At 45.6% G+C, this 25,049-nt stretch overlaps 1 protein-coding gene across 3 annotated transcripts in view; it reads left to right on the forward strand.

Annotated features, from left to right (window-relative positions):
• Positions 1-25,049, forward strand: part of PLXND1 (plexin D1) — a 113,912-nt gene that overhangs the window by 55,563 nt on the left and 33,300 nt on the right. For all 3 annotated transcript variants that reach the window (XM_067544353.1, XM_067544354.1, XM_067544355.1), the window contains exons 12-23: positions 493-656; positions 2,829-2,980; positions 4,249-4,348; positions 8,517-8,656; positions 9,834-10,001; positions 12,366-12,456; positions 12,880-13,155; positions 14,500-14,649; positions 20,477-20,591; positions 21,691-21,798; positions 22,736-22,848; positions 24,143-24,250. In XM_067544353.1, coding sequence (XP_067400454.1) covers positions 493-656; positions 2,829-2,980; positions 4,249-4,348; positions 8,517-8,656; positions 9,834-10,001; positions 12,366-12,456; positions 12,880-13,155; positions 14,500-14,649; positions 20,477-20,591; positions 21,691-21,798; positions 22,736-22,848; positions 24,143-24,250 — 1,685 coding nt within the window. The remainder of the gene's footprint in view (positions 1-492; positions 657-2,828; positions 2,981-4,248; positions 4,349-8,516; positions 8,657-9,833; positions 10,002-12,365; positions 12,457-12,879; positions 13,156-14,499; positions 14,650-20,476; positions 20,592-21,690; positions 21,799-22,735; positions 22,849-24,142; positions 24,251-25,049) is intronic.

The following is a 25,049-nucleotide window of genomic DNA, read 5'->3' on the forward strand; positions in this document are numbered from 1 at the left end:
AAGAGGTGAAAGCACTGTAGGAAAATCATTAGGAAGCAGAGACAAGCAGACCTAATGGGAACAGTGAGACAAGAGAGCTCCTAGCTGCTAAAGGGAAGGAAGGGGAATGTAAACATTGTACAAACGATTAGATTTTTGTCACAGAAAATGGAAGCAATGTGATTGCTTTGGTAGCAGGATGGAGTCAGCTGTGCTGAGCTGCTTCCCATGTGGATACTGAGAATTAGAAAAATGTAACATAAACTGACAAAAGGGTTTTTTTAATGCTAAATCATATTGTAGTGGGAATGAGTGCCCAGTACTTCTGGGAAATCCTTAGGATCACAGCCAAGGCTCCTTCAGCTTGCTCTGTGTGCAAACCGTCCTGCTCGCCTGTTGTTTCATATGCTATATGGATTAATATGGATTGCTTTGGTGCTTGATTGTATAAAGCTAAGCAGTCATGAAAGGCCCAGGCCTAGGAACTCACACTCTCTGTCTCCTGTGGTTTAGTGGAGGTCTATAACTGTGCAACTGGAAGTGCAGACTGTTCTCAGTGCCTGGGGAGAGAGGACCTGGGGCACCGATGCATCTGGAGTGAGACCAGCTCCATTTGCAGACTAAACACTGAATTCCCACAGATCCCAGTCATGTGTCCTGCTCCAGAGATTAGGAAGGTAAGATTTAAATGCAGCAGACAGAGCATTCTGCTGGTCAGCATCATTCCATATTAATGCACCGAACAACACAGCCCTGAGGTTCAAAACCAAGGGGGGAGGGTCACAGGTGTAGCATCTATTACCAGTCATTCAGTGGGAACAACTGAAAAATCCTGCTTTATCCTTGACATAAGACGATCATGAGACTAGCACCGTTCTGTTCACTAATTTGATATGCTGCCCGTTCACCTGAAAATTCCAGAGTAGCTGCAGATGATATATAGGTACTAATAGGGTCCAGCCTGGATCACCCTTGTGGGAAAAACAGAACTTGTCAACTCTCCAAGATCATTCGTTGTTTTGTGGTGATGGGAAAATGAAATGGATTAATGCTGAGTGATTTTGCAGAATCAACCAGAAGATTCCTTAGCTAGGAATAGTCACTAGATAAAATAATTACCTGCACCCAAAACTCCATCCACGCATGCCCGGAAGCTTTAATGAGGTTCACAGAGGCTGAGTGAACTTTATTTGTGTGTTTTAGAGATGGTCCGAAGTTTAGCTCTGGATCGCAACTTTCCCACAGTTCTGGGATGTACCTGAATCCTGGATTTTGATTAGAGATAGGGGACTAGCCACCAACTTCCACTCCAGATGCAAAGTCCCAGAGAAGAGTGTGTATTCAGAAAATATCAAGGTTCAACTGCATGGGAATGGGCAAAAATCTGGAGAGCAAAGATGCTATGGAAAAACAGCTAACAATGCCACCAAAGTTGGGGATGAGCTTACAGCTATCCACTCATAAGCTGAGTGCTGTAACATTGTGTGTGTGTATTTGTTTCCCATAGCCCATTCCATCTTGTCACTATCGCAGGCCCAACAGTGGAAAGGGAATGTTTTCTGATGAGCCTCCCACCGCCTTCATATAAAAGATTATTAGCTCCTTGCCAAAAAAATAATGGAAACAAACCACAAGAATTCAGGTTTCAGGATGTCACGGGATTGTGATGCTATTTCCTTAGCAGGCACTGGATGTTGAATCTAAATCCTCCATCACAGAAACATGCCAGCTTTGCTGCAGTGTTTACGGAGTCATCCTCAGGAGCAGGAGAACAGCCGTGTAGGGAAGGGACACTGAGCTTAGTAGTGGAACATTATCAGCTCTAACCAGCTTGGCAGAAGAAGGAGCCTCCGTTCTTGACCTTCCGCCCCCTGGCTTGTGTCATGTTGCATTGGCAGCAGCTACAGTGAGTGGCAAGCTGCAGCCTCTCCAAATACACTCAGAGGAAGGCTGATGGTACCATGCAGCTTTCGCTGGCTTTATTTGTTGATAAGTTTGTTAAATGAAAAGGGCTTTTTCTAAAGATAGTGTATTTAACTAGACCAGATGAATAACAAAATCAAAGCAGCCAAGTGGCCCACTGCAAAACGGACAGTGACACAGCAAATCTCCCAAGGTTAGGCAATAAAATGGCATGACTGCCCGCAGCCCTAACACTATTTGCAATGGTCTCCTCCCAACTAAGCCGGATGTGTAATGTTCAGCTGAGACAAGGTAACAAAGTGATTCAGTAGGAGGCAGTCTGCTGAATCATTCCCAGATCAGTGCCCCCAGCACAATATTAGGGGAGGGGTGCTTGTGCCACGGACAATGTCCAACTCATTATTTATTTGTTTATTTATCTGTTGAGCTTAGAGGTCCCAGTCAAAGGTCAGGACCCTGTTGTATTAGGCACTTTCTACACACATAATGAAGAGATGGTCCCTGCCCCAAAGAGCTAACAGTTTCAGAAGATCCCTCCCATAGTTTCCACTGGATCAGGTACGCTGCTCCACTCTGTCTCCTAAATTGTTGTGCAGGGTTGCTGTGTTTCTCTCCAGAGGTGGCTGCATTTTCATTGGCGGATGCAGTGATCACTGCATGCAGAGGGCACCAGAGTCACCTGAGAAATGTAAGGTCTTGTTCACAAAGCTCGTAGCCCGTGCATGTGAAGCCAGAGCGTGAGAGGCAGGACAAGTCGAAAGAAGTATACACACATGCACACACACACACACACACAGAGGAACAGACAAGAGGCAAGACAAGTTGAACAGAGTGTGTACACGCGCGCACACAGGAACAGACATTACTTGGGCATTATCCGCAGTTTTGTTTTAATCCATTCCCCTTTTCCTTTGGCTCCTCGGCAGATTGAGCCCCTGAGCGGGCCCCTGGAAGGAGGAACTCTGCTCACAATAAGAGGAAGGAACCTGGGCCGTAGGTTCAGCGATGTCGTTAATGCTGTCAAGATAGGGAGTGTGAGATGTGGACCACTCTGGGACAGATACATGGTCTCTGAGGCGTGAGTAACTCAGACTGAGCGACTGAAAAGCAGGAGACTGTGCTTAACTATTGTTTATTTTTCCCCTTCTTCAGTTAGCCGGTTCCCTCACAGCCCCTGTGACAGAGAAATGACTGGCCGGGGGATGTTGATAGTGACCCATTCCGTTATGCATGCACCCCTAATGGGTGCATCATTCAGCTGCTTTTTGACCTAATGAGACAAGTTTGGTGGGGTCTCAGTTTTGCTTCCCAGTGTCTACATGACACACACAACGCCACCCCCACAATAGGCGCTAACTGGCCACTCCTTAGCAGTCTCTACCAAAGACTGAATTGGCCAAGGAGACTGATTTCCCCACGGTCTGCCAGAGGAGGGCTGAGGCCCGTTGGTGGGACAGTGTGGGGGAAGCTTGCACAGCTGCTGCCTGCAGAAAACCTGTTCAGAGACTGAGTGGAGAATTTTGCTTCCCCGAGCTGTCCAACCTTTCACCGTCATTACGCATCACATCAGTACTGTCTCACTCCATTATTTTTAAAGCCCTCCCCATTATCACAGCCTGACCAGCTTGAGAGGAAAGCTGAAGTGATTGTCTCCAACATACTTTGGAGTAAAATCCTCCACAAAAGCCTCAGAAAACCCCCTCAGCTAGTTTCCCACAGAGATGGTTATATTATGAACCAAGGTCTTGAAGAGCAAGCAGGTCAGATAGTCTGGAGCGCCTGTACTCTGGGGCAGTCTCCTGGCACGAGCAGCACCATGCCTGACTAACAAAGAACTAGATTTTACTCCTCACACTGGACTAGCTGGACACTACTAGTAAGAAGCTCAGCCCAGGTGCTGCTATGCAGCTGAAAGCAAGAGTCCAGATACTGAGTAAATAACAGTGTCTTCTAGAGATCCCCATACACGGCCGCATATTCTTAAGGGTTAGTCTGTGAGACCAGTATTGTTTGTTGAACCTTTGGCTGTCTCCACTGATTTTCCTTGAAATATCCCTCTGCAGAACTATTGTGGGGGCAGCTCATTGGAAGCTACAGTGTAAACAGCGCTCAGACGTTCTTTACCAATGTTGCCTCACCCTCCTCAAAGTACTTATAGACAATGTGGTGGTAAAAATATGGGTGGTGGTGAGTGCTAGTACTGCCACCATTACTAGGCCCACTGGAGCTGCATTACTGATCGTGCAATAGTGCGGTAGGGGTAAGGGAAAGTTCAGTCTTAGCTCTGCTCTTTATCTGTTATGGCCATATGCCTCCTCTCATTTTCCGTCTCTCTCTCTTCTGCAGGATTGTATGCCGGACTGGAGAAGCTCCCTTTGTATTTTCTGATGTAGTGACAGTTAACGTGAGCAGGGAAGGGAAATCAAGAGAACAATACTCCTATGTGGTAAGTTGCCAGCATCTCACTGAGCCCAAATTCATCTCTGGTGAAACTCTGATGCTCCACTGGCTTACATGAAGGAAGAGCGCGGCTCGTGGAGTCAGGAGCTATCAGGGATGCTTTCAGCTACTCACTTCATGAGCCTCAGTCTGGCTGACTTTCGGTCCCTATGCCAAAGCAAAAGGCCAAGCAAGGGCTTCTGCTTCTTTCCACTGTGCATATTAGCCCCACGTGATCATTTCCAACTAGGAGAGGGGCACATGTCCAGAGAAGTTTGCCAACCTTCCCATCATTTTCTGTCCATATTCTTTCCTCCTTCCTCTCAACAGCAATCCCTAACAGTGCAAGATAGATAGTCTTGGTGAGGATCTCCAGTTCTCCTACTCAACTGCTTCCTTTCTTCCATTTTGTAATTGTCACCATAGCCCCTGCTGTGCTTCCTGCTGGGAATTTCAGATTTACACATGTGGGTCGGATTGCATGGCACTTTATGCACAGGACTCATTACGCTCTTCTGAAAAAACAGTGGATTTAGAAAACAAGATCAGGCCAAAATCCATCAGACCCTGCAGCACAATTTAAATGTGTTCTCCCGGTTAATTAAATAAACAAAGGTCAAATAAATCCCAGACTGAAAGTAAGAACTGGGGCAGATTTGCATCAGGGGCTCTTGTTGGGGCAGTGTGGATTTGTATTTTGAGTTAGGAGACTGTCGATAATTGTATAATCAATTGCTTGACCACACTTTGGTTCATTTATGAAATATATTCAAGAGACCAAATAACCAATGTTAATCTTGTTTATTGCTAACGCAAATAATCATATAGAACAGGAAAAAGGTTCAGCACGATATCAGTCTCTGGGAAGTCATCTCACGCAGCATTGTTACCTTCACCTTACACAGAAGCTGTGCTCCCAAAATTGTATCCCTAAGGCTTTTTTTACCCATTCTATTTACAAATAAAAGGTACTGAGTGTGTCATCTGAAACTAGATTTCACCAATCAGCTTTCTACCTTGTTTTGCTGGTACCATGGTGTTCCCCTTATCTCTGTTCAGAACACATGCTTTCCAGGTACCAAGAGGCATGAAGACACCACCTAGGTTTTTATCAGGGTAGAACAATATATCTTGTCCTTTTCCTTTGAGGCATAGTACTGGCCTGTGAGAGTAACTCTACCTGTTCCTGTGGTAAAACACCCATATATAATACATTCAGTTAACATAGCTTCTCAATCTTTACATTAATACTATGCCTAACATATGTGTTGGCTAACAGACCTGGGTTCTAATGTCAGCTCAGTGAGTTGTGTAACCTCAGCCAAGTCACATAGGTCCAGATTTTTAAAGGTTAGTTGGGTGTAGGAATAATTGTCAGCTAACCTGGGTGGTATATATCAGGTGTTTCTCAAGACCTCCTCTAGTTAACATAGTACAGTAGCCCAAGGAGATGGGCCTCTTTCTCTAGTGGCCTAAAAGAGACCAGTGCTTCTCCTTCCTTTATGACCAAGTCTCAAGTCAAACCCATTAGTGAGTAGTCCAATACAGTTAGGACAAGCCCACTGAAATGATTCACATGTCAAGTATATGCTACTTTACTATAGCTCTTTGGGTTTGTGCTGTGGTTTGGATTGGAGTACAATATGTAATGGTCCCAGCCTCTGGCGGCCTGAAACAAGATGTTACCTATCATTACTTCCAGTTGTTGATTTTGGTTCTCCTCTAGTTCAGTGGAAGTGCATTGGGATCCAAGTGTCAGTAAGTTCAGGTTCCAATAGGTGTTAGATTTTTCACATCAAAAATGCCCAACAAGGGCAGAGCTAGCTGGGTGAGAGGCGTATTCATGTGACATCATAAGGGCAATGCAGACTACAAATACTGGTGAGATCCAGTAGCTTTTCCTGCAGGGTTTGGGTTTCTAGAGAATCATTCTAGAGAGTGTCCAGGATGTCTGTTGTAATACAGAAAATTAGACCTCATGGCAAATCAGCTGCTGTTGGATTTGTTGTGTTGGTGACAGAGGAGAAAGAGGGTAAGGAATGGAGGAGAATGTGCTCTTTCCTTTTAAGCTGTTTTTTGTGTCGGGGGGAAAGATGTCTCGAGAAACATCTGCAAAATCAACACCAAAAAAAGAAAGAAAATTGTGCTGCCAGCACCTTGAGCTGGAACCCTGCGTTCATGAGAGCCCTACATTCCTATCCTCTGGCCAGATTTGTGGCTAAGGTCACATCTCTAGGCAGAGAAGGCAGGAGGAGCTATTTTTCTGCTCGCCTCATAGGAAAAAGGCTGTCTTATCGTCAGCTGCTTCCCTCAGCCTGGGCAGTCACTTTCCCAGCAAAATTTAGGAAATGGAACAAAAACTGTGGAAGCTGAAATCCCGGGGTCAGGATCTGAACGTACATAAAGAAAAGATTGGGCTAAATAATGCCCTACAAAGTGTTGTGTATTGTAGCTGAAACAGCAACCGTGTTCCACCCCAGAAGTAGCTGCATTGCAGAGCTGAGTGATGCAATTCCTTTTTGGCAGTCTACTCTCACATATGCTAGGGTGAATATGGAGTGTAAAACAGATTTCACCATGTAAAACTGGCCTCTGGTGAGATCTGAATGCCAGCATTGCTAGTGATCTACCTGAAAATGTCCCGCGTAAAAAGCTGAAATGGTTTCTACAGGGATTATTTTGTAAAAGACAGTAGAGGGAAAAGTCATCTCTAATGGAACTCCATGGAGCTTGCACCAGAGATAAATGTGGCCCTTCGATTGTTCCAATACATTCCAGTCAGCTCTTTGTGGGTAGGGCTGAACTTTCAAGCATTACTATGGAAAGTAACAATGCTTCTAGCTAGTGATCAAGCTGCAAGTGACAGACCCCAGCTAATGGAGCAGGATTGAGCTGAGAGTTGGAGGGGCTTTGTGGGTACAAATAATCCTTTATATTGCAGTTTGTATTGTATATGTTAATGTCTGAGGTAGGGCCCCATGCATAGCACAGCTCCATAGAGGCTTTGATCCATCAAAATTAACAAAGTAAATACTGTAGAAATGACAGACAATCAGAAATCCCAGGGAAATGGCTGTAGAGGAATACAATCCATCCCAGTGTGTGACAAGGACAAGAAGAACTTGTAATATAGCAGGACAGGATGGCTGGAATTGACATGAAAAGACATTAGTACCATGGGACAGTAAGTGCTTTTACAATATTTGCTGCTATTAGCTTGCATGTATTTTTCTCAGCAATAGACAGAGACTGTAGTGGGGCTGAGGTCTCCACAATAGCTCATATGCTCTGCAACCCTATACATCTGGTTCCTCAAGGATTTTGTGGCTCTTTTCCAGGGAGCCACAGAATGTTCTGTAAAAGGGTTTAAAACTTTTATTTTTCATGCTGTTCATCCCACAGCAGGGAAGCTGCCCAGTGAACTTGCCTTTGGCACTGTATATGTGAGCCACATGTCATCCATCGGGTTCTCAGAATCATGTTAGGCAACAAAGCCTTGAACTTGTGCATCTCAGTAAAATTTCCAAGGGGCTGCAACTATAAATAATGCACTTGTTAATTTCAGTAGCTTCCAGTGGGAGGTGGGAGCAGAGGGAAATGGTGAGGTACAAACCACCTCTGGCTTCTCTCCCAGGAACTGTTATCCCCTAGAGATCTGGGTTTGAATCCTGATTAAGGGAAATGAATTTGATGTTTGATTAGCCAGACCCAGGTGAGTACATGTCCACAAAACCACTATACAATGTGGCTTTATACATAGCCTCCCACTCAGGTGGGAGTTGGAAGAAAGGAGATGCTTTCCTTATTAATGGAACACGTAAGCCATTAAATTCAGATCTGGATCCACACAGTCCTAAGATTCAAGGGGATTTGGATTCAAGTTTCTGGTTAGTGCCCATCAGTGGTTTTTAGACGAGGACTTAGGTACATCCATAGATTGGAGGTCGGGAGGGTGGCTCCACTCTTCACTTCAGAGAGGTTCAAGTTGTTCGTGTCCTTCGGTCTCTCCCTCTGTTTGGAAAATGAGCCAGCTAGATCTCTCGCTGTGGTGTTGTTACAATGCTGGCAACATCTGACAGTAAAATGGAACTTCTGTCCAGATTACCACATTATGGGGTTATTAGGGTAGGCAACTGTTGAAAAATCTCACTTTTCTTTCTCCTTTCTTTGTCTAGCTCCCTGTGGTGCAGTCTGTGGCTCCAGGTGCTGGACCTAAAGCTGGAGGCACCAAAGTAACCATCAGAGGGAGTAATCTCAGCATAGGGTCTGATCTCCACGTTCTGGTCAATAACACTAAAGAGTGCACAGACCTCGTGTAAGTGCTGTCTGGAGATTGATGACCTGTGATACTGTGTTTACAGGCTGGCACTCAGGACTTGCCATAGATGCACAGTGAGCAGGAATCTAAAAAAAGCCTCAGCTAGTAGGAAGGATGATATTGTCATAGCAATTGACCAAAGAGAGTTGGATTTTAGAGGGGGTCCATTGAGCACTGCCGCCAGCTAGCATGATGGCTTACAGTCAGGGAGTCAGTGACACCTTCCTAAAAGTAGCATCCAGACTTGCCCACTGAGCTGCTGCCTCCCTCATCCCAGTTTCATAAGCAGCCTTGCGCTTTGCCAGCATCGTAACAGTGAGTTGTCATGTGGCCACTTGTTGTAAGGATGAAGGAAGTTTGTCCTGTAAGACAAATGCAGGCAGGAGACGGTCATGCAGTGGCTGCATTCCAGCAGTGGGAGAGGTGATTTGTATAGTGGCTAAAGTACTCTAGGTAGTCTTGTGGTTATACTCCCAGCCCTAACCCTTAGCTGGGCCTGGGTTCTAATCCCAGCTCTGTCAGAGACTCACTAGATGACCTTGGTCAAACTACTTAGGCTAACTGTCTGTCCTTTGCCATCTGAACCTCACTGTTTTCTTGTCTCTGTGTTGCATCTTGTGTCATTTCAATTGTAAGTTTCTCAGGGCAAGGACCTTGTGCTGTTTATTGTACTGCAAGATACCTTGCATACACTATTTGATGCTGTAAAAATAACAGGGTTGGGTTATGTTTTGGGGTGGCCACCTGGAAACACCAAGGTGTCTTATGTCAGGCTACCAAAAAAGGAGTCACCCCAATCAGCTGCCATTTTTTAGATTATTAACCTTGGTCTCTCTGAGCCTTGGTTTCCTCACCTGTGAAATGCTGATGATAGTACCTCTGCCATGGGAACTGGGATTGTGAGACTAAATCCATTGCTGTTGGTTGGTGTTTTGAGATCCTCCAGTGGAAAGCACCTAGAGGTGCAAAGTATTTCCACTGGTAAAGGTACTCTCAAAAGACACAGCCATTCTTGGAGGGTGTAGAGCAGCTGCAGGGCTCCGTGCTGCATGATGCACCTGAATGCCAGAACTGAGGCTGTTCACCTGGCTGCCAACATTGGGGGACAGGTCTCTGCTGCCTCATGTTTTGCACTCTTTGTTCTCTGCAGCTTGCGATGTCTTTCTCTTTCCAGTCGCAATGCTACCACCATCACATGCACCATGCCAGCTGTGGAGCTCACTATGGCTGTGCGAGTGTGCGTGCAGTTTGAGAACCAGTCTTGCATCAACGATAACATCACGTTCAAGTATGAGAGAAACCCGATTATAACAGATATCAACCCGACAAGGAGTCAGATCAGGTGAGATCTCTGCACTGGCAGAGGAGGCAGAGTCTCTAGGGACCCTCCCCTCCTCTGCATGGTCTGTTTATTTTGCTGAATGGAAACATGAATGTAGCACTTATCAAAGTGAAGAGCTAATAGGACTGGAACAATAGAGGTGCTGCAGATCCAGTGAGGGTGCATTCACACAGCTGTTTGACCCCGAGACTGAAGTGGGGGGTGCTGCTGGTCACGACTGAGGTGCATTGGCAGAACTGAGTAGTGACCTCCAGGGATGAATGCCTGAGGATGCTGCAGTCTGCAAGTCAGGACTGAGGTGCTTTGGCAAAGCAGCGTGGAATATCAGGCTAACACAGCTCAGGACTGTGGTTATTGGCAGAGCTACACTGAGGAGTTGTGCAGACACCTGCTGGCTGTGGGCCTGGTTCTAGCCAGATTCTCTGGAATTCACACAGAAAATGGAAGAAAGACATTGACTGTCATCCTCAATAACTTTATGCCTGTCTTCCTCTACACCTTGCCTTATGGAAGTTCAGATGGGGGCCTACATGGGTATGTCTATACTGCCCCATGGTGGGGAGGGTCCCAGACCCCGGGCTCCAGCCTGAACATCTACACGGCAGTTTTATAGCCCACAGCCAAGACTTGCAAGCCTGAATCAGCTGACATGGACCAGCCGTGAGTGTTTGATTGCTGTGCAGACATACCTTTGAGTCAGGATTCTGACTGGTGATAACACTGCTGGTGATCAGCTGAGATTTGTAATTTTTTGTTTAAATGGCCCCTATGGCCACCGCTTTTCACTTTTAAAGCATGTTACTTTGGTTTCTTTTGTCTCCATGGAGCCTCTGGGCTCCTGTTCCTTTTGGATTTCTCTGTGAAATCTCAGCTCGCTTAGCAGTAGAGTCTGAAAATGTAGATCCTGAGTCTGACCATAGAAATCTAGAATCCAGCACCTGAGCCTCCTCTCCAAAATGCCGTGAAAGCAGCACACTCAGAAAGTAAGTCATGCTACTGAGTCTGTAACAGTCTGATCCTATCTACAGCCTACCTAGCAGAACCATGAGTCAGATCACAAGTGCAATACCACGGGTACAGGCTGTGTGGGAAAGCACATCAGTGACACACCCAACCCGCAGTTTCTCATGTGGAGTTTTATCAGTCTCAAGACTATGGTGAACAACAGTAACTGTGTCTAAACACAGAGTGAGAACTACCAAATGTAGTGGCTTACATCCAAAAAGGAAACCACCAGGGCTTTTCTCATTAAAATTGGAAACTGTTTATTTAAACTTTCTATGGTTTCCAAATAATAGAATATTGGAAACTTGATGGAAGTCTTTTTCTCCTGGTGCATACACCCCACTCTGTTAATGCAGAGCTACTCACAAGGGTTGGGCTGCTGTGCATAGTGGTTTGTTATTGTAGGGTTACTTGTGAAGTCTGTCAATACTGATACGTTGCTAAAGGTGTGATCATGAAGTACCAATAGCTCAGCAGATACTTAGATCTAATTTGGCTTATGGCATTGCTAAAATGATCAGTCTGATCAGGAGTACAGTTGTTTTAACAGGCCATAGATCTCAAACAATACACACAGGTGGCAAGAGCTTAACAGGGACAATAAATATGCATAACAACAACATACTAAGATCTATAGCATCTTAAAGGACTTCAGAAGGCCTTGACTATAAGGGCACTAGACACAAAGCAATGAATATATTGAGACTATTGGAGATTAGGGGATAAATCACGACCCTCCCCCCACTTCCCAGACTAGTTACTTGATATTACCATGTCATTAAAGCAAATAGAACATGAAATGGGAGAAATGAAAAGCCACATGCAGGGCAAAGCCTGGGTGCAGTTGCTGCTCAGCAGAAAACGTGAGCCACTCCTCCCTTCCTCGCAGTGAGGCATGTGCCCCAGCTCTTTCATTATGCTCTTTAATTGCTTGCACATTGACAGTGCCTTATGCCACGTTCCGCAGGCAGCAGGTCCAAAACACAAATGAATTGTCCCAGGGATTTTTTTTTCCTTCATCCAAAAAAGGGTTTGAAAGATGCAGGATTTGTGTCAGTGTAATGGACTGCTTGGCCCTCCCAGTACTTATCCCTTCTTTGCTGAGCTAAAAAATGAGTAAGTCCTAATTCTTCTGAGTGTTGAGCTAATTGTGTGTTAACCCTCACATTGCTGGCCCCTGGGTAACCTGCTCTACTGTAATCATCACAGGTCCATAACTGAAACATTATGCAATGCCTGGAATATTCAGCAGCAGAACAGGTGCATTTTTCCTGCCTGTATCCGGTTAGTCCAGCTGCATGCATGTTGTCAGTGATACGTGCACTCCTTTTCTCATCCCTTTCTTTCTTTCTGTATCAGTGGAGGCAGGATCATCACTCTGGAAGGAAATGGATTTTTGATGGTTCAGAATGTGTCGATGGCGGTTCACAGCATCGGGAAAGAACAAACAGTAAGCGTCCTGCATTAATGTAACACAAAGAGAGAGAACAGGGTTGTTTGCCTGGTGACTGGGGACGTCCTGAATTACAATCCACCAGCTGTAAAAGCCATGGATCCGCTCCCTCACCTTCGCTGCTGATGGAGCTGAACCTGGGATGAATGTGCCTTAGCTCAGCAGAATGACAGATCTAAGTTACGCCCACGCACTGTAATTATTATTATTAATGATGTTCGCAGTGCCATCAGTGTGCCTGGCACTTAACAGTGCCTGGCTGTTGGCGCACAGTTACCTGTCAATCAACGGCTAAAAGAAGCCATCCTGTGTGAAGTAGCTGAAGCTGCTTGAGGGCTCTGGGCCTCTCGGCGTTTGCTGACACATGACTGAGACTTGGGTTTATCCATTTTTGATGCGCATGCTCTTTCCTGCTTTCAGAACTGTAAGGTTCACACCGACACTATGATTACCTGCCCCTCTCCAGCTGCCTCCAACATCACTCTGGGGAGCAAGCCGGCACCGGTGGATTTCTACATCAACGGACGCCTCTACACAGATGACAAGCTGGCTCCCGATGAATACATGTACCCTGAGGAGGCCCAGCACACCAGCAAGTTCAGCCTGGAGTACTATGCCGACCCCCAGTTCTTCACAGCCAAGAAGGAGAAATGGATAAAGCACCATCCTGGGGAACCCCTGACCTTGGTTATACATGTAAGAGACTGACACTTACAGGGTATCCTGGATTCTTGGCACTAAAACTTTGCACTATGAAGTAACCTTTGTCTCACTGTGAGGTTCTTTGGTGGGTAGGGTGCCTAGATACCATGGCAGGTGATGAGTACCTTATGAATGCAATAGAGAGAAGACATGAGGGATGGATGGAGAGGTGGATGAAAGGGCTAAGGGGGAAGGAACTCACAGAGGAGTGCACAGCTCATTCCCAAAGGTAATGCTAAGTTCTGATGAGACTAAATTCTTCTACTGAACAGATCACGGTGTTGGCGTATGTAGCTTGACCAAATGATGCCTTAGGGGGATGGGTTATGATACCCTAGTACCATATTTGAAGGATGTAGCAGCAAGGAGGGAGAAAAAGCACTGGATATATTTGGAACAGACCAAGTGACCCAAAGGGTTTTTTCCATATCTAATGTCCATGATAGTGGAGATTGGTTCTTGTGGAATTAGGCTCTGCATTCATCTCTGATGGCTACTTTGTTCATTATATTAACAAGGAAGTCAGGGCAAAGCAAAAGTGGTTTGGACAATCTACAAGTTAAAAAGCCCTTGTTGGCTGTAGAATGTCCTCACTGAGACCTTGTCTACACTTACCTCCGAGATTCGGCAGCAGTCGACAGGAGTTACGCAAGCTACACAAAAAACTTGCGTAACTCCCGTCGACCTCTCTGCTCCTCTTCTGCGCGCCGTCTTCACTGCACTGTGCCGACGGGAACCACGTTCCCGTCGATGCAGTGCTACACCACTTGTGAAGGTGGTCTTAGTACATCGATTTCTGGATTGACTGAGTGGGTCTTCAGTGACCGCTCAGTCGATCCAGAGAAATCGATCTGACAGCAGCAACTTTGCCTCCGTCCGTGTAGCCGTAGCCTGAGTGAAGCATACTTCAAAAACACTCTCTGCTTCTCTCTAATCTAATTCAGCCATCCACTGGCTGTCTAGGACCCCCGTCCCCAGTTTCTCTCCCTCCCCAGATGGTCTCTCTGATATGTATTTGCCATGCACAGCCAGGGCAGATCAAAGGCAGTTTTTTTCCAGGCTTTGTGTGTGGCAATTGTCCACATTCCATGCACCACACTGAGAGATGGCGAGGGACTGGAAACAGGAAAATGCGGAATGGGCGGAGGTTGGATTTCCCATGGAATGCTGGAAAAATGGAAGATGTCAGCAGAGAGGGAGGGCTTTCCCAGGGCTGGACAGGTGACAGCACGTACAGGAAGTTTTCTTACTTCCACAAAAGAAGCCATTGCAAGTGGGCCTGGCGCAGTGAGGACTGACTGATTCACTTTGTTGTCCTGGTTTTGTTTTTGTCATTAGAAAGAGCCTGACAACCTAGGCCTGGAAAGCGACGAGTACCAAGTGAAAATTGGCCTCATTTCCTGTGAGATACAGATTGTTTCAGACAAAGTCATTCACTGCTCGGTTAACGAGTCGCTGAGCACATCGGAAAGACAGCTGCCCGTAACGGTGAGTGCCACGAGCCGGGATGCTCTGAACTTGCGGGGCGAAAGAGCTCAGTGCCTTGAATTTAATATACCAGAGAACGCTCATGTTAGCTTCAGGATTCCCTTAGCATTCGCCTGCCCAAAGCACTAAGCGAACATACCATTGGGAACAATTCTGCAGTGGCTGAGGGGAGTGGGCTAAATGAATGGAGAGGTCTTTTCCACCTCTCTGTCTGTGAAATGCTCCCCAATGCTGAGAACTTCCATGGGAGTGGCGGGAGCTGAGCACCTAATTATTCTGTGACATCTAAAGCATGGAGAAGGCAGCCATTTCCCTGCAGTTTCTGGAGTACTGACAGCCAAATGATGGTACATGGTCCTGCTGGGTTCATTTGAGAACTGGCTGGTTGCACTATAAGCTGTAGAGGGAAATTCCACAGTTCTTGCAGTGCAGTGGAAAATCCCACTGTCACTTGATCCTTCTCCACTAAAAGGTTTTGCTTTGAATGGCCTGTGTGAAATGAGTTTAGTGGTTCTCAGCCCAGTTTCTAATCGTCAGGCCCCCTTGTTACCAGCCTCAGCAGAAGAGCCAAGGATTGAATAGGCACGCAGACCTCTCTCAGCCCTGTAGTGGCAGAGGAAATGTGCGGTGGAGGGGGCAGCTCTGGGAAGCTCACATTGCCACTGCCCATCTGCAGCTGCTCTGCAGATAAAAAGAGGAATTCAGTCTTCCCCAGGGCTGTCAGTTTGGCACCTTTCCCCGTTCCTTTGTGCACTCCTTTGTCCGCTGGCCCCCTTGACACCTTCTGGGGGCAGTGGTTGCTGTCCGGAGTTCTCTGCTCGGTGTCCCTTCCTGGTTCCCTTCGTTTAAACCTGTGACCCCCACCCCCTTCCTGGTTTTTTTTCATTAGTTGTCCCCCGTAATCAGTTGTATCCCGGGCTCAGTGACTCCTCCCCTTATGCTGGGGGAGCGGCCTTTAGCAGTCCCAGGTTACAAATAGTACTAAAGTAGTTCACTGGCCCTTCTCAGTCTGATGGAACTCCAGGGACAGGATCCAAGGCTGTTCTGATGTCAAAGCAGCTCTTAACTATTCTTGGGAGGGTTTGCATTTGTGGCTTTACTGTTGTTCCTTACTCCTTTTTTCCAGAGAGTGTCCCTAATTGTACTCCTTTGCCTTCAGCTTCTTTCACTTCATTTATAGCCGTTGGCGTCTCAGGGGTGAGATTAAAGCTGTTCACAGTCGGAGAGAATGTCTCCACCTGTCTCAACCGCCTGAGAACCTGTAGCCTCCATCCGAGCTGATTCTTCTTCCAGTAAATGTGTTAATAATGAATTGGCAGGGACTTGCGGCTTTAGGGGTAGGAAAAGTGCAGAGGGATTTGAAGAATGTGTGGCCTGATGTTCCCCAGAAAAAGAGTACTTCAGAAGAAACCCCACTGCTTCTGTGGGGGGAGGCTCCGCATTCATTTTTTAATAGCCTTTGTGCTTGAAGTCCTATGAAAAATCAAAAAAAAACCAAATGCAGAAGTAACAGAAATCAGAGTTCCCTAAACCGGTTTTAATGAAAACAGGGAAATTCTTTTTCTTTTTTTCTTTTTAATGGGAACTGAAAAATTGAGGAAATTCTTATTTTAGAAAAAACCTGGGCTTGTGATATACGGCTTGCTAGCTTTGGTTTCGACAGAAAGCTTTCTGGTTAATGCCTTGGAGGTGCCCAGAATTTAGGTAAACCAGGGGATGATACATGTTATTAAAGTAACAGTTGGCTGTTAGCAGTGTAGCAGCACTGGAGGTGCAGCTGGGTACTGAGCCAGATCTTTCCGTTTGGATAGCTAAAAAGGAGTTTCATACAGCTGTCTAAATGATAGGACTCGTACCTGTAATTAGTTGTGAGTGCAGCTGTTTCTGCACAAAGGAAGGCTGCCCTTTAAAATTGTGACCCAGTATCGGTGAAATTCTCCTGATCCTGATGATGACCCTTGACCAAGCTAGTTTGCAATTCTCCTATAAAGTCAATGGAAGTACTGCCCCGGGCGGGGGGGAAAGAAGCGGCATGTCTGATAGGTTGCTCTGACAGCAGAATTTTGTCCTTCAGCAGAATTGTACTCTACACCCCCCACCCTATGGTAGAGTAAGGAAACTTCACAATTTAACCCTGAGCCAAATTCACACTGGCCCAGAGATTGTGCCTATAAAAAGGATTTTTAATAGACCTTTACAAAAAATCCAAAAAGCCTTAAGGGGCCTTCACACCCATTTTAGTTCACTGCAGAATCATTTAAGCACTGAAACTGGGATTTCTGTTCCTGGCAATAATACAAGTTTGGGGCAGGTTGGCTAGAATAAAAAAATCCAGAATGTGAAATACAGATTTATCTTTCTTCACTGGGACTTCTTTAGACAAAACACTTGAAAACCTCTCTACAATGTATATTGCTTTATAGTGGCCATCTGATGAACTCCCTCAAGAGATGCATAAAGCCTGTAAAGAGGGATAGCGCTGTGTGTGTATGCGCGCGTGCCTTCTGTACACATTTTTTCTAATATAAGCAATAAAGCCAGCTGAAGAGTCTCTTCCTTGCCAGCTACAACAGGGCTATCATGTTCCTCTACAATATTTTACAGCACTAGGGTGACTAGTAAAATTCCTGCCATTGAAAAGCACTGATTTCTGAGACCTTTTGTAATGGAAATAAATCTCATCTGGTGGCAGATTGGATTGGATAGGTGCATAGACAGAGGGTTAAATTATGGCCAGGAGCAGGAGACAAGGGGACTACCTGTGCAGCCCACCATGAGAGGCTGGAGGTATTCTGTATGAATGTGGGTATCACGATGCCTCCAGGTGTTACAGAGGAGTGTGTTGAACATCACCTTGCACTACTGGAAAGGTGTAGCCTGCATTCCCCACCTTGCATTCCCTTGCTGGTGCCTATAGATGGGGTCATGGTACCGCTGGACCCAGAAACACCCCCTCTGCTGGCAACACTAGAGGGATTCCTGTTTACCAGTATGAGCTCTGTCCAGGTGCACTCAGCAGAGGAGGCTCCTTGCCACTCCCCTACTTTTAGCACAGCCGTACCAGGCCAGCTATAATTTAGCCCATAGTCTGTATCCTGTTCCTGAGAGCGAGTGATACACAGAATCATAGAAATGTAGGATCGGAAGGGATCTCAGTAGGACATCTAGTCCAGTCCCCAGCACTCAAGGCAGGACTAAGTCATAACTAGATCATTCCTGACACATATTTGTTTAACCTGTTCTTAAAAACCTCCAATGACAGAGATTCCACTGCCACCCTAGGTAATTTGTTCCCGTGCTTAACTACCCTGACACTTAGGAAGTTTTTCCTAATGTCCAGCCTAAACATCTCTTGCTGCAATTTAAGCCCATTGCTTCTTGCTCTAACCTCATAGATTAAGGAGAACAATTTTTCACCCTCTGTTTTGTAACAACCTTTCTTCTCTGAGTGCTTGCTCATATCCATTCCATTGTAGGTGTGTGCACGCCTCTGTGCACAGTTACCAGAACTTTATTCTCTTTAGCGGTATCCGTAGGGCCGGCTCCGGTGCCCCCTGGAGCCCCAGGCACATGCTGCTTTATATGACGCACCGCCAGCCCTATGCCCCCTCAGTTCCTTCCTTCCTCCTGTGATGGTTGCTGGAACTGCTATGACTTGCATCGCAAGTGTTCTCAATCCCTTTTGTTCTCCTTAATCGTTTGTTGTTTTTCTTTGTAACAACCTTTTATGTACTTGAAAACTGTTATCATGTCCCCCCTCAGTCTTCTCTTCTCCAGACTAAACAAACCCAGTTTCTTCTATCTTTCCATATAGGTTGTATTTTCTAGCCCTTTAATCATTTTTGTTGCTCTTCTCTGGACTTTCTCCAGTTTGTTCAACATCTTTCCTGAAGTGTGGCTCCAGCTGAGGCCTAATCAGCACGGAGTAAAGTGAAAGAATTATTTTTTGTGTCTTGCTTAAAACACTCCTGCTAATGCATCCCAGAACGATGATCGCTTATTTTCCAACAGTGTGACATTATTGACTCAAATTTAACTTGTGATCACTATGACCTCCCAGATTTCTTTCTGCAGTACTCCTTCGTAGGCAGTCATTTTCCATTTTGTGCATGTGCAACTGATTGTTTCTTCCTAAGTGGAGTACTTTGCATTTGTCCTTACTGAATTTCATCCTATTTATTTTAGACCATTTCTCCATATGGCTTTGCTGAGTGGATCACTCAATGGATTTGCTCAGTGGATCACTGCCCCTCACCCTCCTCAAGCTCACTCTATTTTTTGTTGGAGTTTCTTTCTTCTCATTCCTTTGGAGAAGTGAAACTCAGTTTCCAGAAGTGAAACCACTATGTGAGCCCAAGAGTTTTCCTTTCTTCCTTTCTAAATCATCCTCACTGTGATGATTTAGTTGGGGTTGGTCCTGCTTTGAGCAGGGAGTTGGACTAAATGATCTCCTGAGGTCTCTTCCAACCCTAATCTTCTATGATTCTGTGATTGTGAAGATGCTATTTTCCCTTTTATCCCATAAACATTAATGAGTTAAACCCCACAATCCCCTGTGAGGTCAGAGTGTTAGGCCTCCCCATTATACAAGTGGGGAAACCAAGTGTCTTGCCCATGGTGTCACAGGAAGTGTGACATTTGAGCCAATAACAGAACCAGTATCTCCTGACTCCTTGTCTTGTGCCTCAACCACAATCAGCCCCCTTTTAGTACCATGATTAACTATTGTCATTTCCGATTTTATTTTTGTGTCAGGCCTAGTCTACACTTACCGTGAAATTCGGCGGCAGACTTCGTAACTCCTCTTCTATGCGGCGTCTTCACTGTGCTGCGCCGACGGGAAATGTGTTCCCGTCGACGCAGCGTGATGCCACTCGAGGGGATGGTTTTAACGCGTCGACTTCCGGATCGATTGAGCGGGTTTTCACTGACCGCTCAGTCCATCTGGATACTTTCGCCGCCGTCAGTGAAGACATACCCTCAGTGTCTTTTAACTCTCCTCACCCTTCTCTCACTAACTGGTAGCAGTTCTGCATTCACGGCAGGTAGGGGCGGAAAGTACACTGGAACTATGGTTAAGAATTATACCCCATTTGATGGGAGGTTCTTCAGAGCTGGACTGTCTTTTCCTCTGCGCCTAGCACAATGGAGCCTTGATCCTGATTCGGGCCTGTAGGCCCTGCCACAATATAAATGATAACTAATGCAGATGAGGATGTTGGACGTTGGCCTCGGGAGCAGAAGGCTCCATGATAAGGCTGGTCTCTTGGGTAGGTTTCACTGTATAAAGGCAACAGGTTTGCGTGTCTGAGCCTCATCGACCCCTGCTGGATAAAACCTGTCCAACTTGTACAAAACCTAATGGAGCTGCTCCCTCACCGCACTGGATGGTGGCCACCATTTCTGTAACACACATGAGTTTTACACCTGATACTGCCTGGTAGCTAACAGTCTCCGCGTAACTTGTATGTGTCATTGGCCAGAGCCTGCTTATGTCATGCCCATTTACACCAGTGTGACTCTAGTGGCATCGCTGGAGTCACTCCTGTGTTACATTGATGTGCATGAGAGGAGAATCAAGGCCTGTTAGGTCAGGCCCTTTCCATACACAGAGCACCAGCAGGCCTGGCTGTGAAGAGCAGCTCATGGTCTCTGACATTGGACCCATACATGAGGACTAAAGACGGCTGAGCCAGCATATTGCCAGTTCCGTTCTTCAGTTGTGATCTTTTGCCTCTGCAAAGCGTTTCCCCCTGTAGCAAGTTCCTGCTGTTGTTCTACTTTCTTGTTAACTTATCACTGACTTTTTTCCTCCCTACTCTTCTAGATCCAGGTTGGAAAATTCAACCAGACAATTGCTATGCTGCACCTTGGGGGAGGCGAGACAGCGATCATAGTCTCCATAGTCATCTGCAGTATCCTACTGCTTCTGTCTGTCGTAGGTAAGGAAAGGGAACGCCCCTGAGCCACACTGATCCCTTCGGCTCTGTGGCATTGCCTGCGCACATGGAAATTCAGATGATTTACACACCCAGATGTATTTCATATGAGGAAGGGTCCGACCCCATGTACCACATCCAAATACCAGCTGTGGGGCTATTTATGTCTGAACCCAGATCCAAATTTAGGAAATGGCCCTTCTTTTTATAACGGGCCAGGCCTGAGCTTTGAATCCAAACTTCCCTGATTTGTGGTGTGTCCACAAGCCGAAGGTAGAGCTCAGTTTTGTAGTCTGAGCCCTCCTCTAATTTTAGAACCCCTTTCTCCGTCACCCAAAGGCTTCACAGAGTTAAATAAAATATAATAACCATGGGAAGGAGAAAATGAAAAGAGGTAGAACTCAGTTCTGGAGACCCTACTCACCTTGGTAAGGGATGCAGGATTGGGTTCATTGCCACATATCCGGAGCAGACACAACAAAGTCTACCAGCTTCGACATCATTCTTGTTGGAAGCTGTTTCAAAGAGATCTGTGTCATCTGGCTAGTTCCTCTTTACATCACGTGCCTCGAATGATTATGCAGCAAGAAAAACATTGGGTCATGAAAATGAAGTTTTTCCCATAAGGATTTCATTTATTTTTAATAGCAGTTATTACATACTGTAGTTATTAAATAATTCACTGATCATTGGAAACTTATTTCTGGAGGCGTCAGAACACTGATGGACACACGTTAAAAACAGGTGTTAAATCTCTTCTCATATATTTTCATTAATCAGATGGAATTTATTTAGGTATAGTAAGTCTGGTAATGTATGTAATGTGCAGGCCTAAATTTAATATGATAGTCCTTGAATGATAGTCCATTTAATTCCAGCTGGTTTGATTTATTTATAGATAATCAGCCTGATCGGATGTGTATGTTATGTGTAGTAGTTAAACCAAAAATGAATATTGTTTTTTCTCCGTGTAGAAGTACTTTCACAGTGTGTGTTCTGCTGACCTATCCCCCACAATACTCCCAGTTTCAATTTCCTATGGTATTCTTCTTCACTTCTGGGCATAACTTTCTGAGCTTCCTTTTCCCTGTTTCTTCTCCAGGCCTGTTTGTGTTCTGCACTAAGAGCCGCAGGGCCGAGCGCTACTGGCAGAAAACCCTGCTCCAAATGGAGGAGATGGAGTCCCAGATCCGAGAGGAAATCCGCAAAGGTTGGTAACTGCTGCTCGAGAAGACAGAGGAGTCGGGGTGGGTGAGGAGGCAAAGGAACTCCATTCCTGAAGTTTTCAAATGTATTCTTCTATTGCCATAAAACTCAGATCGGACGCATTGTAGGAACCCAGCATGGTGTGTGCAAGGAGGGGAGTTCCCTTCACCTTATACTCACATGCACAAAGATAGGGATGCCCAGCCCATTGTGTATCTGATTGAAATAACCTCCCTTAGTGCTTTATAATAGCCTTAAAAGCACAGACGCTACAACCTGAGTTTCTGTAGCTTCTTTTCAATCGCCTGAGCTGTGTTGGACTTGTGAGCAAGGTGTACCTCTCAGTGGAAGGAAGCACGGCCTACTAGTTGAAGTACAGATCTGGGAGTCGGAGACCTAGATGGAGTTCTCAGCTCTGCCACTGTCTTGCTATGTAACCTTGGGCAAGTCACTTAACCTCAGTACCATCAGTTTCTCCAACTGTAAAGTGGGGATAATGATACATAGCTTCATCAGAAGGGTACTATGAGATCACATTAATGTTTATAAAATGCTTTATGAACCTCCAGTGCAGGGAGCTACAGACATGCCATGTGCTACTGCATGGAGAAACTATAGACAAAAGCTCTGGTGCCTTCACTTGTTGTCTTCTCAGTCTGTGACTCTCCATAGGATACGTTGGAACCCTTGTGCTACAGGACCAAAGCCTGCAGAGCTTGTCTTTTGGAGGCAGTGGGAGTCTCGCCTGAGTAAGAACTGCAGGGTTTGGTACATAATGCTGACACTTAAGCCCCAGATACAATCCATTGCCTCCCAGGGAAAAAGAGTATGAGGAGGCAGAGATGATGCGTATATTGCATGCAAATGCCAGGCTTGTCACTCACCTGCCCTGGCTGTTAGATTATTTCAGTCCTTTCAGTTTGTGGGTCTTTTTGGATCAGGTTTTGCTGAGCTTCAGACTGATATGACAGACCTGACCAAGGAGTTAAACCGCAGCCAGGGGATCCCGTTCCTGGAGTACAAGCACTTTGTGACACGGACATTCTTCCCCAAAGTAAGACAATCCCACATTTCACGCACACCTAATCAGATTCCTCCTCAACTGAATCATGGCTCTGCCTTCTCCCAGCAAAGGCTTACAGCACAACACAGCTGCTATCATTTATTTCAGCCTTAATTGTCATACAAACTGCAGCCACAGCACCTTGGGCTATGAAGCAGGGTCAGACCTCGTCAGTACTTGGTGAGGCTCTCCGCTCTGAGTGAGTACTGAACCAGTGCCCCAGCAGGGTGTAACTGGATGCTGGGCTGCTGCAGGTCCCGGCTCTCAGATGAGAAGCAAAACCCAAGTCCTCCCTAGCTGTGGAGTTTGAATCATCTCTACTGGTTCCAGTTGCACCCCACTGTGCCAGGTGGGACTAGCTGAGCCCAGGCATGGTTCACCCCCAGGGGAAGAGAGGTGGTGTCCCATTGTCATTCTGCTGGGCAAGGCATCTTTCTCTTCCAGAGAGGACTGAACCAACAGTACCCTGGCCAGTTCTGCCTGCTTCCTCGAGTGCGCCAAGCAACTCCAGGTCTTCCAGAGGAGGTGGACAACTTGTTTCACTGAAACGGCACTCTGGGCACAAGCAAAGAGTGCTCACAATCCTTAAAATTCCCTTGGCACTTTTTCACAGGTGCAGAAACAATATCCCCAGTATCTTGGCCCAGTTCCAATCTGCCTACCTAAATCCCCCCTCCAGTTTCACACCAGATATGATGTAATCCTTACTTCCAGTCATCACTTGTTGTGCAGTATTGCTGTGCACTGTTAAGTAGCTGCCATATTTCACCCCAGAGGCAATTGCATTTCAGTTGCGGAGAGTGAAATGATTATTTTTGTTTGCAAAGGGCTTTGTAGCCAATTACCATTCATGTTTCTAAGATGTCCATTCCTGTGTGAGAGAGAGCTCTGCACTCGTTAGGGTGTAGGCTGCTGTATGAATGTAAGATATTTCAGTATATTTCCATTCTGCTTCAAAAGTTACGTATGTTGAAACATCCCATAGTCCTCTGCCTTGACTTATTCCTCCGTAATTCTTTCTCTATCAAAATTCTGTAGATGTTACATTAGTCTGTTCATAATCTCCCTGTTGTAACAACCTTGTTCTGCTAAGACACCCGCTACCCCCGACTTCTGTCGTGTCTGTTCATTCACAAAGCTCTTGCCAATATGTTCCTTCCTGATGGGTGGCCTCACGACTTGCTAACGTTTCTGTCCATGTCTCAAACAATGTCACCCTGTGTGAGTGTGGTGAAAAATCCGATCTTGCTTACCCTTTTCTCCCCATGGCTGTGTTTTGTTACAGTGTTCCTCGCTCTATGAGGAGCGTTATGTTCTGCCTTCCCAGCAGCTCAACTCACAGGTGTGGTGTCAGGTCCAAGAAACTCATCCATTGCTGTTGGGAGAATGGAAAGTGAGTAGCCCAGAGATAAACAAAAGCTGTTACACTGTCACTAACAATAGTCTTGTGGGGTTTTTTTATATTAAAGCTGGTGAATAACAGATTTTTTCAGTGTGCTGGCAAATCCAAAAAAGCGGGGGGAGGGGGAAGGGATTTCAAGTCAAACTGAAAACCATTTTTTTTTTAAATTTTCAGCTAATAGACAAGTCAAGAAAACAATTCATTTTGGATCAAACAAAAAGTTTTACTCTACTCAAAATGAAACATTTTGTTTGGATATTGAGCATTTTTTTTCCTTTTCATATTTAAAAAAAAAGTAAAGTTAAAGGAACTTTCTGAACAAATAGTCATTTTGAAAAAAAAAATCAAAATATTTTGTTTTGAAAATGTCAGACCCAAAACATTTCAATTTTTTTCAGAATTTGTTTTTCTTTTTTTTTTTTTTTCTGACCTAAACCATTCTGTGAAATCAACCCGAATCCATGAAATGTTTTGGTGTCACCAAATTTGTATTTTTCTCCCCCCAAAAAGTTTCACTTGAAAAATTTCATACAGCTCGAGCTGATGTGTCCTTTTTTGTGATGCTTAAAATATGTTTGCTTACATCAATCAGCCAGAAAAACAAGGCATTTGCCATCAGCCTTTGATGATGGTAAGAGGCAAGTGCTGCTGAACTTCCTCTCCAAGGCTGTAAAATCACAGCTAACAAGATCCTCCCTAGGCTTTCCTACTTGGAGGTTTATCATGTTTTCCCCATTTTCAATCCATAGTCTATTTGTAAATGAGTTTGAGAGCAACTCCCGCAGGCCTA

The sequence above is a fragment of the Emydura macquarii genome, unplaced genomic scaffold (genome assembly GCF_026122565.2).
Source record: "Emydura macquarii macquarii isolate MOO-44397 ecotype Brisbane River unplaced genomic scaffold, CSIRO-AGI_Emac_v2 contig_968, whole genome shotgun sequence".
In the NCBI taxonomy this organism is placed as follows: domain Eukaryota; kingdom Metazoa; phylum Chordata; order Testudines; family Chelidae; genus Emydura; species Emydura macquarii.